Raw genomic sequence first — 18692 nt, 5'->3', positions numbered from 1 at the left:
TCTTCTAGATTTTTGTAGTCATTAAATTAGCTACTTGCCTTTAATTTGCAGTCTAGCTTAAAGTCTTCCTTGCATTTTGTGAAATTTAATGGTCTGTTTGGTATTGTGCTAACCAAAGCTAAACTTTGATAATACGTCTCTCTTTTTTTGGAGACGATTCCTTTCATGAAAAAAAAAACTACCCAAAATGATCTTATGTGAAGTTCAAAGTTGAAATTTTAATTTCTTGATAGTACACTGTTAAATCCAAACAAGGAAGAAAGAAAATAAAGTCATGCATGCCATAATGAATAATCTACCTTCTCCTACCATTTGGTGCAGACAAAAAGTTGATTTGGACAATTAACTTTGAAATAGCTTTTGAGATAAATTAATCTGATATTACATTGTTAACATAATATCAGAGCTCGTGTGTATCAGTATTTGTTGGACTGTCATATAGACCACCTGCTACTGTCATGTAAATTTCATGCTCCAATTATTCATTCTTAAGCGTGAGATATGTGTTAGGTGTCTCAGTATACTAGATGTCTCATATCGATTGAATTAAATTATGGAGAGTTATATATATGAACTTGAGTAATCTTCGCATCTGAGTTAACTTCTGAATTTGAGTTAGAATAAAGTCTTAGTCTTCACAGGATCACTTTGGAAAATTAATGTAGTTAAAAAATAGATATATTATCATCGTATTTCAAATTATCATCATATACAAAGAGCAAACAGATGGAGTCATTTGCGAATTATTTTATCCCTTAAATTCTCTATATTTTCATTCATAATTTTCATACTTCTAGTGTTGGTCAAAGTATTTATTACAAAAAAAGATATACAACTTTCACTACAAAATATATATATATATATATATATATATATATATATATATATATATATATATTAAAAAATCTCAATTCGTGATCCAATCCGACCCGTTGTAGATTGGCCCGCCCGCCGTAGGCCTGCTACCCATACTCCCGAACACTGGAAGCCTGAATTTTAATGGGTTGAGAATTTTCCAACCCAAGCAATACGTTAAAGTTTGTTGGCGAGTTGAGACCAAAACTCTATTTCTAAAGAACCCAAAACTCTTAATTTGGTTCGGGCCCTTAAAAATAAAAATCGACGCCCAAAATCAAAAATTAACTAACTGTCAATTTAACATGTAATTTAATTTGTTTATCGGAAAACTCATAAAATATATACCATCGGATCGTGAGTAGTAATATACGTAAAATGTATTGAACTCAGGGCCGATCCTAACAATATTTGGGCCTGAGTCTAACTTTTAAAAAGAGGCATCTGAATCCTAACAATGTTTTTACACATATATCCACCACAATCACCTACAAACTAGATTAGCAAAGTTCTTTGGTGATTGGCCTGCAGGTTAGCATCGTCCAAACAAAATATGATGTTTCAATCTGAAGAGTTGAAAATGTAACAGTTTATAAGATATTAAATTTCTTCCATAAAAATAGTAAAAAGTGTTATCATAAAGTAAAGAGGGTATTTATGAAGTATAACTAATTATTAGAGAGATTTCAAGTGAAAGGGCATTTCTAAAATTTGATTTGTTATGATTTATAAAAGTCTAAGTTCACGTAGAAAAGTTAAAAAAAGCTTTCCAAATCACTCTACTCTATGAGACATTATATATAAAAAAAATTGTTATATGCCAAATTTCCCAACTTTTGAAGGGGGAAACCATTAAAACTCCCACAACACCACAATAAATTCTTTCAAGTCAAGAATGCAGTAAATACTTATTTATTGAAATTTAGAGTGCACGATATTCTCGTTATTTTAGTCAGAGAACTTGTGTAGTTTTCTACATTTCTGAATTTCTTCGCTCCCATTCTCGCCCCTCCTTTAAGACACAAATTAAGATTGGCTTTTTACCTCAAGAAATCATGGTAAATTTTGTATGCAAGGCTATCGTCTACACACGTCAAACAAAACCCAAAAATCATTCGAAAGAAAACTCAACTTGTAAAGAAATTTGATTTACATCATAAAACAACAAAACTAAATCAAATATATCAATAGAAATCAAATTATTCAAGTAGCAAGATTAGGGGAAAAAGCATTATAATACAAATTATTATTGTACATAACATTAATACACTTACAAGGGTGAGCAACTGATGCTGGAGTCGAAGATGGAGAAGACGAAGGATAGATATCACTTTGGCCGTTGTTTCTTGTCTTTCTCGCCGAGTTTGGGGATAAGCAATTTTACAATATTTTATTTGATATTTTATTATTCTTTATATTTTAATATTTATAAATTAAAAAAAAAGACAGTATATATAATAATTTTTTTTAAAATTTTTGGTCCCCAAAACAAATTGGGCCTGAGTCAGAAGCACGGCCCTGATTGAACTCGATCAAATTTTACTAAGAATCAAAGATCGACAAGTACAACGAAAGTAACAAAAACTAACGTAAATAAACAAGCAAACCTTGACTAGAATTTGGTGTCGGCTTAATCGATTTCCTAAAAATTAGATTAACGAAGAAACAAGCAAAAAAAAAAAAAAAAACATGGAAAGAGTAAGAATCTCGAGTTGAATTTGTCTCCCAAAACTTAAAAATAAAGTATGAACTATAGTTATAGAAAAAAACATATATCCAATTTATTTGAGTTTTGAATCTCATCAAAACTTTTCTTCGATCTCACAAAAAAAAATTGAATAGATTGATCATATTATAAGTTATAAATTGAGAAAGAAATTACTGAATAATTTGATTAGTACTTTTAGATAAAATACTGTAACAAATTGTTTTTTAATGATCATTTTGTACATGTTTATCTTATCACTCAATTATAATAAAAATATTTTGACTATTGCACATCATTTTGAGCCCAAAATATATCTCTTTCTTTTTTTAACTCTCTATTTTTTCTTTTCTTTTTCACGAAAAAACAATTTATGTAAAAAAAATCTTAAAATGGATTTATCATTTTTCAAAATTTGTTTTATCAAGAATAGTTATGTTTAGTTAAAGTAAAAATTTGTGTGAGACAGTCTTACGAGTCGTATTTTTTGAGACGGATATATTATTTGGATCATTTATGAAAAATATTACTTTTTATGTTACTTTTATTTTTTATTGTGAACAGATAAAAATTCGCGAGAGCGTCTCAAAAAATCAATTCTTCAATTAAATGTCACGTGTAAGTATTAAAAAATCATTGGAGTACCTGGTAATGAAAGAAAAGTAAACGGGTGAAGTGAAATCGAATATATTAAAATCAGTCCCACCAATCAATTCGCTGTCTGGGTGAGCATGAGTTCGTGTGCCCACTGGTCTTCACCTAACGTGGAAACGTTTTTGCGCGAAAGTTCTTTGATCTTGCCCAAATCCAGATACATAGTGTTGGAGAAGGGGGGAGGAAATCGAAGAAAAGTGGTGAAGAGATTTTGGGCCTACGGAAAAGTTTTCCACCATTGAAGAGGGATGAAGAATGAGGAAAGAAAGAAAATGAACAAAGGGGCATTAGCACCTAAGCTGAAGCTCTCTCTCCCACCTCCAGATGAAGATTCTCTCTCCAAATTTCTGTACGTATGTTTATTCAAGAAAATTTTTGGGTTTATGGTTTTGCTGAACTGGGTCGGGACTTCTTTAGTTTCCTTTACTGATGATGATCTGTTGCTTTTTTGTACGCAGAAGCGAATCGGGGACGTTTAAGGATGGTGATCTGTTGGTGAACAGAGATGGCGTTCGTGTTGTCTCTCAAAGCGAAGTTGATGCTGTATGTCTCTGCCGTTCATAAGTTCATTGCTTCTCCGTTTCGGTTCTTGGAGAGATTTTTATCATTTTTCCCTTAAAAATAACTTTTTTGGCTCCATTGTTTAGTGTCTTGGGAAGCTCATAGGGGTTTTGAAGTAATGAAAATTAGAGAACTATCGCATTGTTTCTGCGTTAGGTCATTTCAGTTCGTTTTGATTTGTCCAAATGCATGTTGATTTTGTTTGTACTTTTGATCAGAGTCTGCTAATCGTTTGCTTTTGATTTGACGAGTTAATAAAATACTTGTGTGATCGGTTAATATGACAAGATCTCCTTTGTGCTGTTTTAACTTAATTTATGATTTCTAAGTGCACACAACTTTGAAGAATTTAAGTTCTTTCATGTTATGTATTTCGATGAATGTGTGTGTGGTGAAATGCTTAGCGACAAATAAGTGATTTCATAATTTTGCATTACATTATATTGCCATTGAATGTTGATATACTGAATCATCGGGCATATTTCGTGCTTTTGACTCTTTTGTTTTGCTGTCAAGTAGTTTCCAACAGGTAGCTGAAAGTATAAAGAAGATAATGTAAATGCATTTATTTCCGTGTACTTGTTATCTTTTTCAGCCAACCTTAATACAACCATCAGATAACCAGTTGAGCTTAGGTGACTTTGACGCTGTTCGAGTTATTGGTAAAGGAAATGGAGGTATCGTACGCTTGGTGCAACACAAATGGACTGGGCAATTTTTTGCTCTCAAGGTATTTGTATTTAAACTGTAAACTGCAACACATGATACTACCTGCTACTTTGTTTTCTGTATTTAAAGAACTGGACTCCCATGTCCAGAGTCGTCTTTTACTTTTTCTGTATATACTTTTAGAGTAATTTGTGAAGACATGGCATGGTAAAGTTATAAGGAAAATAGTAAAACTCTAGCAGTGTCAATGTTATAATCAGAAAATTTGATCCCCTTTTGTCAAATTTCTATTTATTTGGGAAGTCAACAATGCACAAGTTATTGATATGTTTAACAGAATCTTGGATAAAAAGTGATGTCCAAGGGGGTTTGCTGTCAACGGGGTTTGAAACCTGGTCTCCACCCCTATGGGGAGAGGCTCATGCCACTGGAACCACAAGGGTGGTGTCATTGTGTGGCTTTTCTGCCTACACTTACAATAGGCTTCAAAATTGATTATGATCTGTTAGATCTCCATGAACTTTCTTAAATGAACTTATTTGCAGTAGGTACCGTCACATTGCGAAATTAGACCACTGATGTTGTTCCTTTTGATAACATCACTTAAAATTCAGGTTATTCAAATGAATATTGAAGAATCCGCTCGCAAACATATCGCACAAGAACTGAAAATCAATCAGTCATCTCAATGTCCCTATGTTGTAGTTTGTTATCAGTCTTTTTATGATAATGGTGCAATCTCTATAATTCTGGAGTATATGGATGGGGGATCTCTTGCAGACTTTCTGACCAAGGTTAACAAAATTCCAGAACCGTATCTTGCTGCAATTTGTAAACAGGTGATACATGCATTTTGATTTTCAATCCTCTGTTGTGAAATCAACTCGAGTACTAACTAGATCCTGTCACTGCAATATAGGTACTCAAAGGCTTGTGGTATCTTCATCATGAAAAACATATCATTCACCGGGACATGAAACCTTCAAATTTATTAGTAAACCACAGAGGTGAAGTCAAGATCACTGATTTCGGTGTCAGTGCAATACTGGCTAGCACGTCTGGTCTGGCAAATACCTTCGTTGGCACTTACAACTACATGTCTGTGAGTAATATCCTCCTCATCCAAGACTATATTTAGTGATGTAGTTTTGTCGGGTGATTATCTTTTATATTCTTGCTGTATAATTACATCTCTCATTCTGCGATTGAAGTTATCTAAGCTATTTTACCCTGATGTTTTTGTGCATTACAATCTTCGTGTTCTAACGCTTAATATATACATTTGTTCTTGTTATTAGCCTGAGAGAATCCTTGGAGGCAGGTATGGTTACAGTAGTGACATCTGGAGCCTTGGTTTGGTTCTGCTTGAGTGTGCAACAGGAAGTTTCCCATACTCACCACCACAGCCCCCTGGGTGGACCAACGTCTATGAGTTGATGGAAACCATTGTTGATCAACCAGAACCACGCGCATCTTCTGATCTGTTCTCTCCAGAGTTTTGTTCTTTTATTTCTGCTTGGTAAATATCTTACTTAATATATGTTCCAATAATCGCGTTTTTCCATAATGCATAGTGAATCCCTTTTATCTCAAATCTGTTTTCTCTTCTCAATTTTGCTATGACTAAATGATGTTTAAAACCCTTAAATACTTATTTGATACTGAAGTACCATTTAAAACTTATGTTTTAGAGGTGCTTTTATAATATCTTGTCTTGGGAATCATTAACGAGCGTCTAAATTCAGTTTACTCAAAAGGAAACTCTGTGCAGCAGCATTGCGACCTCTGCTGGGACTGCGTCTAAATTCCTCTTGTTTACAATATAATTAGATGTAATTTTGTACTTGTTCAATATTAAGATATCATTTGTCAAACTCTTGAAAACCTGTTGTTTTACTAATTCTATTGTTTCTCTGTGGACCCATGTTTATTGGATTTATCTTCTGGTATCTCAGTGTGCAAAAAGATCCTAAAAATAGACTGTCAGCAAACGAGCTCATGGTACTTTACACTTTTTAAATTTTAATCATAATTATACAAAGATTTTTGGGTCCCCTGTTGATTCGAATGTATTGTAAAAAATCCAGGCTCACCCTTTCATCTCTAAGTTTGATGATCTTGATGTGGATCTTGCGGTGTACTTCACCAGTGCAGGACCTTCACTTACCACACTCTAAACAAGGTGCGTACGTGGTCTTATTTTGAGTAACTTTCTAACCAGTTTTTGCTGCAAACTGGTGTTTAAAAAGGGGGTTACGGTTGATTCTTGAACAATTCTTTATAGCATGTCTAATGGATTGATCATCACATTCTTAAGGTTCTGTTCTGGAATCTAGATAGGATGTGAAAATGGATTAGCCTTTTCCTTACGCAATCTTGGTACCTCATCCTCTTCTCTTCTTGGCTTCATATCGGCTGCAACATAATCAGCTGCGTAGAAACATAGACTGATAGTCCATTTTCTGATGAAAACTATGAGATGTAGAACACATAAAAGCTGAAGCCAATTAGGTGCAGTTCTGATATATTTGATCCATGCTTGGTTTTATTTGATTAATATGGTGGCAACATGCCTTAATGTAGTTTATCTGGTACATTTCTTTCTTCATCATTTAATTTTTGGCTTCACCTCTTTGTGTCTAGATGTTTATAAATTTTTTTTAATTAATTGTATTATGCCTTGAAATTGGTTTGATCATTTTTACCAACACCGTTGATTTATGGAAGCCGGAAAATTTCGCATAGAATAGAATCCCATATTATGAATTGATATGCTAAGTAGTTATCTGCAGTTTTTACTCGCACCATATATTTCTGTGCAAGTTTTAAATTCTCTTTGTCGTTGCGTATGCTGTGGATCAAAATTAATTTCATTGCATATAATGATTGATCTAATATAGTTTCTTATCCATCCAGAAAAAAATTGAAAGAAAATCAAAAGTTCGTGATTTGGGTGAAATGCACATTTATAAAGGTTTTGCAAGTGAATAAATAGTGATACACCTTGTGTAACCATGCTTGCTTAAATTCACTTTAAAAAATTTAATTGGAAAAGAAAGAGATGGAGGGATTAAGAACTAAAGATATAACATGTTTCTTAGGTGTTTAGTGGATATTCTTTCCTCCCCATTTCTACCAACAAAACGAGGCCAAACCACATCACATTTTTCGTCCGCGACCAACAACCACATCACATTGTCCATTCTCAGCCAACCTTTATCTGGGGATGAGATGCTACCCTAAGGTAGTACACTAATCATGTATCTGAGGGTTCATATTTCAACATGAGTGATATTAATGTTGATATTGTAGATATAGCAAATATGGGTCATTCGATTTATGATCAATGCAGTATCCTTTTGGTAGATTGAACTCACTTTTTTTTATCAATTATCTTCCTAAACCTGGTGTTCAAATTTTTGGGTGAGACAGACATGTATAATATTTTGATGAATTGACTCTTGATGAGAAACTGAAATTCAAGAAAATGAGCCAAGAGAATGGCCTTTCCCATTTTAGAAATTATGAAGTGCATGTCACGCCCCGAGCCCGCGCAAGCGCGATTGCACAATGGGCTCTTATAACAACAATTATGTGACTGTCTTCTCTTTGCGAAAAATGGTTAACTCAAGTCCATTGTAAGCCATTATAAACTCTTTTCAAATTCATTTTCTAACCCACATAGGACATGGAGTACTACAATATACACATTTACGATGTTGCCTTTTTTTATCAACATAGATTTGTGTTAGAGATGAGAGGATGGCAAGACAGTGAATTGAGTAAGAATGGGTTTGGTGCCATAAATTTCACAGGAATGGTAGTTGATATTTTGTGAATTTTGGTTTAAATGCGATATTGGTGTTGTGATAGATGACACTGGAAATTTTTTTATGTTAGGCAATAAGATTGTGCTTGTTAATGTATTGGGTGATCAGTTAATCAAGTTTGACTTTTGAGGTTAATACATGTTAAAACTGATGAAAGTATCGTTAACATATCTCACGTCGGATATCATTGTTTCTGAATTTGTTCGCTTCGTGCCATGTGATCATACAATTTTCTTTCAATCTGCAGATGTAAATGGAAATTTTCAGCTGCAACTCTTGCTGCATAAGTCGATACATCAGTTTTCGTTGCTTTCGAAAGACGAGCGAGCGTTTTAATGCCAATGGCTCGGAAGTCTTCAGTTGTGTACCATTAGTCCCCAGAATTATGGCTCAAATTGAACGAACTGCATTTGTGATATAGAATTTAGGACTTCATTTGTGATTTCAGAATATTTATTATGGGTTTGAGTTGAATTGCTTGCTGATCTTGCCTACTTGTCCCAGAGATGGTTGAATTATTTCAAATATATTTGTTTAATTTTTAGGACAAACTTTTCGAACCAACCTCGATAAAAAGTAAGTCTCATGTGGGACCGTCTCACGGATACTAATATGTGAGACGGGTCAATCCTACTCATATTCACAATAAAAAGTAATACTCTTAGCATAAAAAATTATATTTTTTCATAGATAACTCAAATAAGATATTCGTCTCATAAATTCGACCCGTGAGATCGTCTCACACAAGTTTTTGTCCTCGATAAATAGACACTATTTCTCATTTTCCTTCTTTGCCTGTAGGATCATGACATATAACCAATGTCTTTAATCATTTTTTCAAAAGTAATTTATTATATATTATTACCAAAGGAGCGTAGGTGGGGGCTTTATATTCGTGTATATATATATATATATATTTGCCAAATATAATTAAAAAAAATTGAGAAAATATTGAACTTTACATTTATATTCTTCGTTTTTTTAATGATGAATTATTTTAAAAAAAAAATCAATTTCGCTGCCCAGAATGAAATTTCTAGCTTCATTATTACGTTACATCCATCTATTAAAAAATAAACTAATTTCAGAATTTAAGCCAATTTTTTTTATAACTAATAATTTCTTTATATGATTCGACATTATATTTTTTTATTTCCTCAAAACAATTAAATCATGTATTTTTATTTCTCAAAACATTTCCAAAATATATTTACCCAAAAACATTAAAAATTTCAAATATATATTCTAAAATTTAAAAATATAATTCACCAAATAATAATATAACATAACGAGACAATAGTTGTCAAACGATAATATTATATTAGAAATATGAAAGAAGAAACAAAAACACTTGAAAAAAAGACAATCATTCCATGTTATTTGTAATTGTACGAGGAAAACTTTTCAAAAATCAGCGTTGTACAAGGTGTCAATTGGTATCAGGTTGGGTTGATGCACACTATTATTTTAAAATAGTTAAACTTGAACTTGATTCGAATTGATTTTTATTTTTTTAAAAAATTCAAAAAAATAATAAATTTAATTTAAACTTATAATAACAAAATCTCCAATATAATTTAAATTTGAAAGTCACATGATAAAAAAAATTAAAGTATATATACTAAATCAATAAAAAAAATTGTTTAAAAATAAAAAAATGTACAAAATATTATTAAATTATAAATTTATGACAATAAATATTTTTCAAACATACAGTATATAAAATATATGCAATATTTATTATATATATATATTTAAAATCTTCAGGTCGATCGGTTGACCCGAATCCGATTATTTTTTGGGTCAGATATGAGGGCCACCCAACCTAACTGGAACCCGAAAACCCCCAAACTTGATTTTTTCCGAGTCGAATCGTGTCGAGTTGACAGGTCAGATCCGATTTTGACACTCGTATTCATATTGTACAACCATAAAATTATTTTGTTTTTGACTGAGATTATGGATAGATTTGGAAAATTTTGTATTTGATGACTCAAAAAAGATTATATCACCATCTGGTGGGGTTGATTTCATCCTACATGTAAGGATATTATCCCATGATAGAATCAAAGGCCCAAATTTAGCCACACATATATGAGGTCCACTAATTTTTTTAAAATCACATATGTATGTAAATCTTGTCCATCTAAACCATATGGGAGCAGTGCCCCCACATATAACATCGAACGAACCGTCTGATGGTAGGCATGAGGTTGGACCTCCACCTAAAATTTTTGGGTATCCATTTTGTTTTCTAAATTTAATTAATTGTCGGGTATTCAAATATTTGAGTGTTTTCCATTGGTAGAAATAGTTATCTAGCCTAACAATCCATATTTGTTTTGGCAAACTCATCAAAATTTAGGCTACAATTATTGAAGCAATTAACTATGAATTTTGAATCTTGACCATATAATTATGCATGTGTGTGTGAGTTTTTGAGTTTATTTTTGGCTTCTCCAAACAAGCACGAGCATTGGATAATAACTTTGACTTTTATTGGCCAAGTTTAGCCATACTTTCTTATGCACAAGAAAATATTAGGTTTATTTCTTCTCTTATTCGATGGGTTTTCAATTATGACACATAAGAGAAGTGAATTTATCCATCTTGGTATCACCTTTGGTTTGTAAAATGTCCATATCAACCATAATATATTTTAAAAAAAAACGTGACACCTGAGTTAAATAATTATTTAAATACATTATAAAAATTCTTATAAACAATCATATTCAGAAATAATGTAAATTATACGAGAACCGTGTTATACGTATAAGTAATATTATAATTATACTATTTATATCATATTATTATACTTAGCACATCTTATTAACTCGGGTATGTCAATGTGATATCGAATTTTTTTGAGTGAGTCTCATGTGAGACCGTCTCACACGGATCTTAATCTGTGAGACGGGTCAACCCTACTGATATTCACAATAAAAAGTAATATTTGTAGCATAAAAGTAATATTTTTTCATGGATGACCCAAATAAGAGACCCGTCTCACAAATACGACCCGTGAGACCGTCTTACACAAGTTTTTGTCAATTTTTTCTCATCAAACTTATCTCTAATTTATTTAAAAGTCTAAAATATTATATAAGTGTCGTATCTTATTAAAATAATATATATATTTTTAACAAGAATTATCAAACATCACGTGGAATACTTTGTGAAGTGTAATGTAGATGCGGATTTTGCCAATGATAAAAGATTTTTTTTGCTGTTGGTATAATAATTCAAGGTTCAATGATATCCAGAACTAGAGCTCGCTCAAATCGAATATATTAGGAAACAAGCAAATAGAAATTTTTAATATAATTTCTACATACTTCTATCAGTAATATTATCATGGACGATTAATTACTATCCCATCGAATAATGATAAATTTCATGGAAGAAGTGATTTTAAAAGCAAAAATTATCAATACAAAAAGAAATTAATATGGTATATACCACAAAATACTATTATATATGACAAAAATTTGTGTGAGACGGTTTCATGGATCGATATTTGTGTGAGAACTGATATCTTATTGGTCATCATGAAATAATATTACTTTTTACGCTAACAATATTATTTTTATTGTGAATATCGATAAAGGTTGACCGTCTCATATAGAAAGATTCGTAGAGATCGTATCACCAAAGTAAAAACCTATTCCATATATATTGCGTTACGAATGAACTAAAAACCGACTAAATCAAATATTCCTTTTTCGTTCGAAGTATTTCCTAGTTTATAGTCTCTTCATCATTGTCAGAGGCTTTACATCATACTATATATTATACATATCTCCCACGCGATCTCCAGAAATTTCTTCGCTCTGCAGTAATTTCTCTGCCACCTGCAATGGCGATATCGCCGGAGAGCTGGATACGACGTCGTCCAGCGAAGACAACAATCGCCGGAATAATCGCTCTTCTATTCGACGCAGACTCGTCAATCGTGTTGCCGCCAAGGCTTTGACAGAGTCCGATTCAAACTCTCTCGGGGCTGAGAGTCTCGGGAATGGTGGTGCTAATGATGGAAACCAAAACTGATTTGATTGGTAATCTTGTGAAAGAGCGGTGGAGTCTGCGGATGACACGCCGACAACTGGATCGGTGAGTGAAGGATCGAGCTACGGCAATGAGAACGAGGACGCGGTGAAGGAAAACGGAGAAAGTAGTAATGCTAAAGAAGTGGAGCTTCGACCGTGAAGTTCAATTATAGGCCTTCTGCGCCGGCGCACCGTAAACTTAAGGAGAGTCCTCTCAGCTCCGACGCCATTTTCAACAGGTTAGCCTTTTCATTTCTTTCCACACCACCCACACGCTTGTATCTGTTTCCTCGAGGCGAGGTCGGAGCTACCGGTTTTGCGGTCATGCATTATTATACAAGTCTACATAGGTTATAGGTGTGAATACGCTGAACGTCGAGTTGTTTGTGTGAATACACTGAAACGTGGGGATGAACTATTTATTAAATTCCGTGATGCAACAATCGAGATACTATATTTTTTGACAGTGGATTCTCGCGGTGAATTATTTCTTGTGCACGAAGTTCATTATTTTTATTTGTTCCCGGAGTTGATTTGTCCACGACAGAAGCTTGCTTCTTTTTTTGGTGTGCCTAAAGGAATTCACTTTTAACCAATGGCGTTTCCGTTTTTTAATTTAAAACATTTTATGAGCACAATTTTTTTTTTATCATCCTGCCTTTTTCTGCTCCTTCCAGCATTCATGCTCCTTCCAGCATTCATGCTACTAGTGATCACTGGCTAGCAACAAGCTGATTTAGGCATGAATAACTCCACGATTCAAATGGGATTCTAGTGCTCGATTATATCAAGAAGCTTAAATTTAATTTTATTATATACATAGATACGTTTCCATGCAACAGTTATGTTACTAAAATTAATCTGTATCTTGAGGCAGAGCCATGCGGGCCTCTTCAACCTTTGCATAGTGGTGCTTGTTGCTGTAAATAGCAGGCTTATCATTGAAAATTTGATGAAGGTATGTCTCTTTTGATTAATGTCTCCTTAGGATAGTTTGGATATTAATGTGATTTTATGTGTTGCATTTTTAAACTAATAATTAATTGTATCAACTGATTTCGTTTGCTGGTTGGAAATGTGTCCAGTTTTGTTACATATGCATCAGGTTCTTCTGTTTGGATAATACTCAATATTCTTGCCCGAGCTTTGAAACTTACTTATGTTAATATTTTGTTTAGGAAAAGATATTTTTGAAACTCTGTCATGACATGATGTATTTGTTTTCTTTTGACTTGCAGTATGGCTGGTTGATGGATTCAGGATTTTGGTTTAGCCCGAAGTCTCTTGGGGATTGGCCACTTCTGATGTGTTGGTAACATTGTGAACTTTTAATTTTCCTTATGTTATAGTAGGTCAATAATACCATTCAACAATTTGTTTTTTAACGGTAACTCTTTTTTTTTTCCCAGTTTAAGTCTCCCAATTTTCCCTCTTGCTGCATGTCCTTGTCGAGAAGTTAGTACAACAAAAGTACATATCTGAATTTGTAAGTAAGACTCAGCTCTTTGTTCTCAATGTTCTTGCAGATGAGACTTGATGGTTTGGCTTCTGTCCTTTCTGTGATACTTTTTTTGATGAAAGCTGAGAACTTGCAGAGTAGACTTGATGTTTGGCTTCTGTCCTTTCTATGATACTTTTTTTGATGAAAGCTGATATATGTAAAGTCGTCTACATTTTATTACACTTAAGTCACTTAAGTGAATATCAGTAATCCAAAGATAATGTAAGTAGCGGAATATAACTGTGTTTTTCTGTTTGAATTTTGCATGAATTATCGCTTGAGTTATATATTGGCAATTTGGCAAAACTTACCCTGAAAAAACCATTATGTTCTTACGGTTCTTTTTTCATGAATCTTGGTGTTTGGGCGCATAGCTAGATTTTAATGATGTTTGATTATTTTCCGTAATCCATACTTGAGATACTCATCGGAGTTTACTGTTCCGAAAGAGAAGGGGTGTCTGTGTTTGAGACTAGTCTGGCCCATCATCAATTTTATGATTGATTCAACATATTTTGTCAACTTGACGTTTTGATGAATTACAAGTGCGTGTGAAGGCACCTTAGATTTGTCATGTTGGGTGTGCTTAAAAAAATTGAATTAAATTATATATATATATTCTTTAGTGTTGTTTGGCTATCGTAATCATTGCAAGTTTAGCTGTAACTGGTGCTCACTAATGAAAGGACCTCGAAGTTTATTTTTGTTTAGTTTGTTGTTTAATTCAATTTTTTGCAGGTTGTCATTTTGGCCCACGTCGTAATAACAACTGTTGAGCTCGTGTATCCAGTTTTAGTCATTCTTAGGTTCGTTCTTGACCACTTCAAACTAGCCATTCCTCACTATCCCCTTTCTCTATTTCATATGTAAAGAAAAATGCCGTATTTGGAATGAGAACTTGTTCTCTTTCCTCCGCTTGGTAAATAAATGACATGGGAATAATTGACAGAAAATGTTTGATAACATTCTATTGTTCAGATTGGTTTCAGTTTTTATTGATAAAAACTTGAATTGGCTACTTTTTTTCTCTCCATTATGTTGCTTTGTAATCCATAAAAAATCTATGATCTTTCAAGTTGTTAAAATTGCTGAAGGCAAGCACCTTAGTTGCAAGGTGCACCTCTTTGTTAATCACACACCTTGAAGCATCTTAACATCTCGAGATGTTGTTTATCATGCCTTAATGTGCATATCTTGCACTTATGCTTTGCGGAACCTGACCGTAAATTGCCTTTGAAAACTATGGGCAGTTTAAATGTTTGATATTCAACTTTCCAACCGATGACACCAAGAATATGGCTACCATAAGTAATTTTCCTTTGAAAATGGTTTTCAATATAGTATATTTTGATTCAAAGCCTCTATCAGATTATCTTTAACACCTGAAGCAATTACTAAAGAGTGATTTATACAGTCACATGATACTTTAGGTGAAGTAGCTTCTCTAGCTTCTAGCCATCACATCTAATTTTTCGTTTGATTGATTAGTTATCTGTTCTTGTTAGATTTTTTCGAAAGCAGAAGAAAGCAAATGACATTAATTTATTAACCAAACAATTTTATATGAAGTAGATTAGTCTTTAATCATCATCAATCAATAAACTTGCATTTGATAGTGAATTTAGTTGTTCTTCATCGATTTCGGTTGTCGGGCTTACTTCCTACTCCCAGTGGTAGTAATGGCTAGCCTTATGTTATTTGGCGGTCGTAAGGTTGTCTTGCACGAGGCAGTTGAAAGTGTTGAAGTGTATCTATTCGAGCATTGGACGCCGATTACGAATCAGTTGCAACAGGATAGATTATGATGGTATAAACACAACTTCAATCAGAAGTCCAAAAAACACTTATCACATAGCTGGCAGTCATTTAAAAAAAAATGATTATTATAGTGTAGAAAAGATGAACCTAAATATTCAGCACGAGGTGATTCTTTGTGTGCCAAGAGGTCTTCAGTGGATAAGGAAACAAATTACGGTCATACGGCGACAATAAGAAAGTGACAGTGTCTATATTCCATATTCGGCAGATTATGGATGGTGTCAAATGAAATTTTCTTTGTTGAATTTCAAGTAGATAACCTTGGGTTTGGGCTTTTCAATTGATTTTGCAAGTCTCTTTTTAATGTTTGTTGCTAGAGAAAATGCCAAATATACATTCCTCAAGGACCGAGACAGTGAGAAAGCTAGACCCCATAGGAATAACTTTAAAATGTTGTTACTAGGTAGCTACTTGAGTAGTGTTAAGCACCAACTTGATTTGATTTTTCTGATTGTGAAATTGCACAGGTATGATTCGGCTGTTCTATCCGGTGTCACTTTAATGTTCTTTTCTTGCATTGTGTGGTTGAAGCTGGTGTCTTATGCACATACAAATTATGATTTGAGAGTACTCGAAAAATCAAAGGACAAGGTATGGTATTTCATTTTCCATCCTGCAAGTATTTGCTGTATCTTTCCATTTAGAGCAATTGACAGCTATTATGGGGACAATAAAGCTTCTTATGAGATTTTGCAAGAATTGAGGATTTTGATGGAGGGGAACCACAGTTGACCATTGATCTTGTTATTTTTTTTAAAAAAAAAATTAGATGGATTGATCTAGGTATTAACGAAAATTTTATGTGAATTAGGAAATTTTGCATATATTTTAGTCTTAAATCTATCACATCATTCCTGTTTGTTCGATGTTTGACTTGCTAATATCTGAACTTAAGCTTTATAGCGTAGAATTTATCTGATTATTTCGTTATTCTTAGGGTGGTCGCGGTTATTTTTTTGAACATTTTGGTGTACTTGATGGTGGTGTGCTCTCTATCACACACATGTACATGCTACCTACATATGTCCTCATACTTGGAAATGCATATATGGACTATCAACTACCTTTGTATATTATCCAGTTGATTAATAAAGATGGAGACCATTATGTTTTTTTGATTCTAAACTCTACTTCATGAAAATAGCGGGAGGCTTTATCCAATTACTGGAGCATGGATTACTCCTATGACGTTACTTTTAAGAGTTTGGTGTACTTTATGGTTGCTCCCACTTTGTGCTACCAGGTACATATACATGATATTTCAATTGATGATGCTGAATTCTGTTATTTATCAATAGTATGTGTGTCTGATCTAGAGATACGTCTAATTGAAGACAGAGACATGCATTTTGGCATGTGAGGGTTGTAATGTTATTTGGACACCTTTATGCTAGAGTTCAAAGTCTGTGCATCTGATACTTTTTGAGTTTTTTAAAGTCATAAAAGCATTCAGTTGGCATTCAACCCCTTGGATTTTGAACTTGTTATTTTAAGGTGTCATGCAATCCATATATATGAGAAGGTGTAATTATCCGATGAATTAACTATTTAGTTAAAAAGATTATTGACCACGTGCTTGCTTTTTGAGTTCTACATTTCAATTTTGAGTTCTTAGTGACCTATCTTTAGTATCTACGACGGTTGTGTCTTTGATTGATGTAAAAGGCTCTACACGCTTTGACACTGTCTTGGAAATAGTTGTGCCGTGACTCAGTAAAGTATTGTTATTTGTAGCCAACCTATCCTCGTGCAGCATGCATACGAAAGGGTTGGGTGGTACGCCAATGCATTAAGCTGGTAATATTTACAGGGTTAATGGGATTTATTGTGGAACAGGTAATTTTGTTTTTTCACTCTTTTACCTGGTTTTTCTAATTCAATATGATAGTGCTTTTACATAGTTTGTTTGTAATGCAGTATATAAACCCTATTGTCAAGAATTCTCAGCATCCACTAAAAGGAAATATTTTATATGCAATAGAGAGGGTCTTGAAGCTTTCCGTACCAAATTTGTACGTGTGGCTTTGCATGTTTTATTGCTTCTTCCATCTTTGGTAAGTTTCCGTTTCTCAATAACATATAATTTGTTGTTGTTTTGTAATGGTTTATATATTCTGTATGCATATGCTTCCATGAGTGTAATAACACGTGGTCTTTTAACTGTTTTGCTTTTTGGAAGTTGCTTGTTTAGATAAAATTTTCTTTTGATATGCAATATATGATTGTGAGTCTTAATTTTTTTTAGATACTGTTATAAATTATGTATGGTTTTGAGACTAGGTGGAAGGTTTCTTGACAAATTGGGGAAAAAGTTCTTGCATAGTTTGGCAGAATATCGTGATATTATGGTTTGATTCAGTTACGCTCAAGACTGCTCTTTCTTCTTCATAAACCATCCAAGATCTCAAACACTTACTTCTTTGTTTCAAATATCTCGGAGTGTCTTCATACCAAGTATGTGACTCCGACTTGACATTTACATGAAGTTTATTGATTTCTGAAAGCGAAGTTGATGCATGCCTTAAGACACATTGGAAGTTCATATTTACCTACAAACAAAGATTGAGATCATGTGTTGTAAGAGTAGGCAAATCGAGTTGGAAAGAAGATGTACCTTCATGGCAAATTGATAGCTTTTGCTAAAAGTTTAGGTGCTAAGAGGACCAATGCAAGTCGATGCAACTTCTTTTGCTTAGTTAAGTTGCTAAAGGTAGATGTGCATTTCAGCTTTTACCATGAACCGGCCAATGCCATGGAAAGTAATGTTTTACCACTATGAAGGTTAAAAAAAATGCTCGACAAACTTAAAATATCAAAGGACAAGGAGCGTGTCGTACTATATTCTGTTCTGGCAAGTGCCAAAACTTCAGCACCAGGGAATCAAATACGAGTTAAAGAAGTCTTCTAAAGATAAAAAAAGTGGTGGGATGTTATTTGCATCTCTATGATTGGAGGTGGCAGACTTTGGTTTCGCATGACAACCTCCATAAAGAAAAAAGAGCACGATGTTGTCTTGGCTAACCTCTTAAAATGTTTTGTCCTTATGGTTGCCT

General features: G+C 33.4%; 2 protein-coding genes across 3 annotated transcripts; both read left to right on the top strand.

The window, feature by feature from the left end:
- The first annotated feature begins 3269 nt into the window (after window positions 1-3269).
- Window positions 3270-8761, top strand: LOC140839655 (mitogen-activated protein kinase kinase SIPKK-like). Of its 2 annotated transcripts, none has more exons than XM_073206517.1 (9): window positions 3270-3563; window positions 3673-3757; window positions 4371-4505; window positions 5059-5283; window positions 5364-5546; window positions 5743-5963; window positions 6400-6445; window positions 6532-6626; window positions 8522-8761. In XM_073206517.1, the coding sequence occupies exons 1-8, from the start codon at window positions 3463-3465 to the stop codon at window positions 6619-6621; spliced, it is 1086 nt and encodes a 361-aa protein (XP_073062618.1). In that variant the 5' UTR covers window positions 3270-3462; the 3' UTR covers window positions 6622-6626; window positions 8522-8761. The 2 variants fall into 2 exon arrangements, with proteins under 2 accessions (XP_073062618.1, XP_073062617.1); XM_073206516.1 differs by having other exon boundaries at window positions 6532-6649.
- Window positions 8762-13164: 4403 nt separating this feature from the next.
- Window positions 13165-18685, top strand: LOC140839259 (diacylglycerol O-acyltransferase 1-like). Its single transcript, XM_073205898.1, is given in 9 exon segments — window positions 13165-13278; window positions 13559-13632; window positions 13730-13760; window positions 13762-13806; window positions 14560-14627; window positions 16107-16230; window positions 16784-16882; window positions 17374-17475; window positions 17557-18685. Coding segments are annotated over 9 exon segments (798 nt in total). The 3' UTR covers window positions 17698-18685.
- The last annotated feature ends 7 nt before the right edge of the window (window positions 18686-18692 follow it).

The sequence above is a fragment of the Primulina eburnea genome, chromosome 8 (assembly GCF_022965805.1).
Source record: "Primulina eburnea isolate SZY01 chromosome 8, ASM2296580v1, whole genome shotgun sequence".
Taxonomy (NCBI): domain Eukaryota; kingdom Viridiplantae; phylum Streptophyta; class Magnoliopsida; order Lamiales; family Gesneriaceae; genus Primulina; species Primulina eburnea.
This window is presented reverse-complemented; position numbering and strand designations above follow the sequence as displayed.

Excerpts from the sequence above, each read along its gene's own strand:
- LOC140839655 (XM_073206517.1), top strand. The coding sequence starts at position 3,463 with ATGAAGAATGAGGAAAGAAAGAAAATGAACAAAGGGGCATTAGCACCT. Across the intron at positions 5,284-5,363 it reads TTGCTGCAATTTGTAAACAG|GTACTCAAAGGCTTGTGGTA; the intron begins GTGATACATGCA and ends ACTGCAATATAG. Across the intron at positions 5,547-5,742 it reads GCACTTACAACTACATGTCT|CCTGAGAGAATCCTTGGAGG; the intron begins GTGAGTAATATC and ends TCTTGTTATTAG.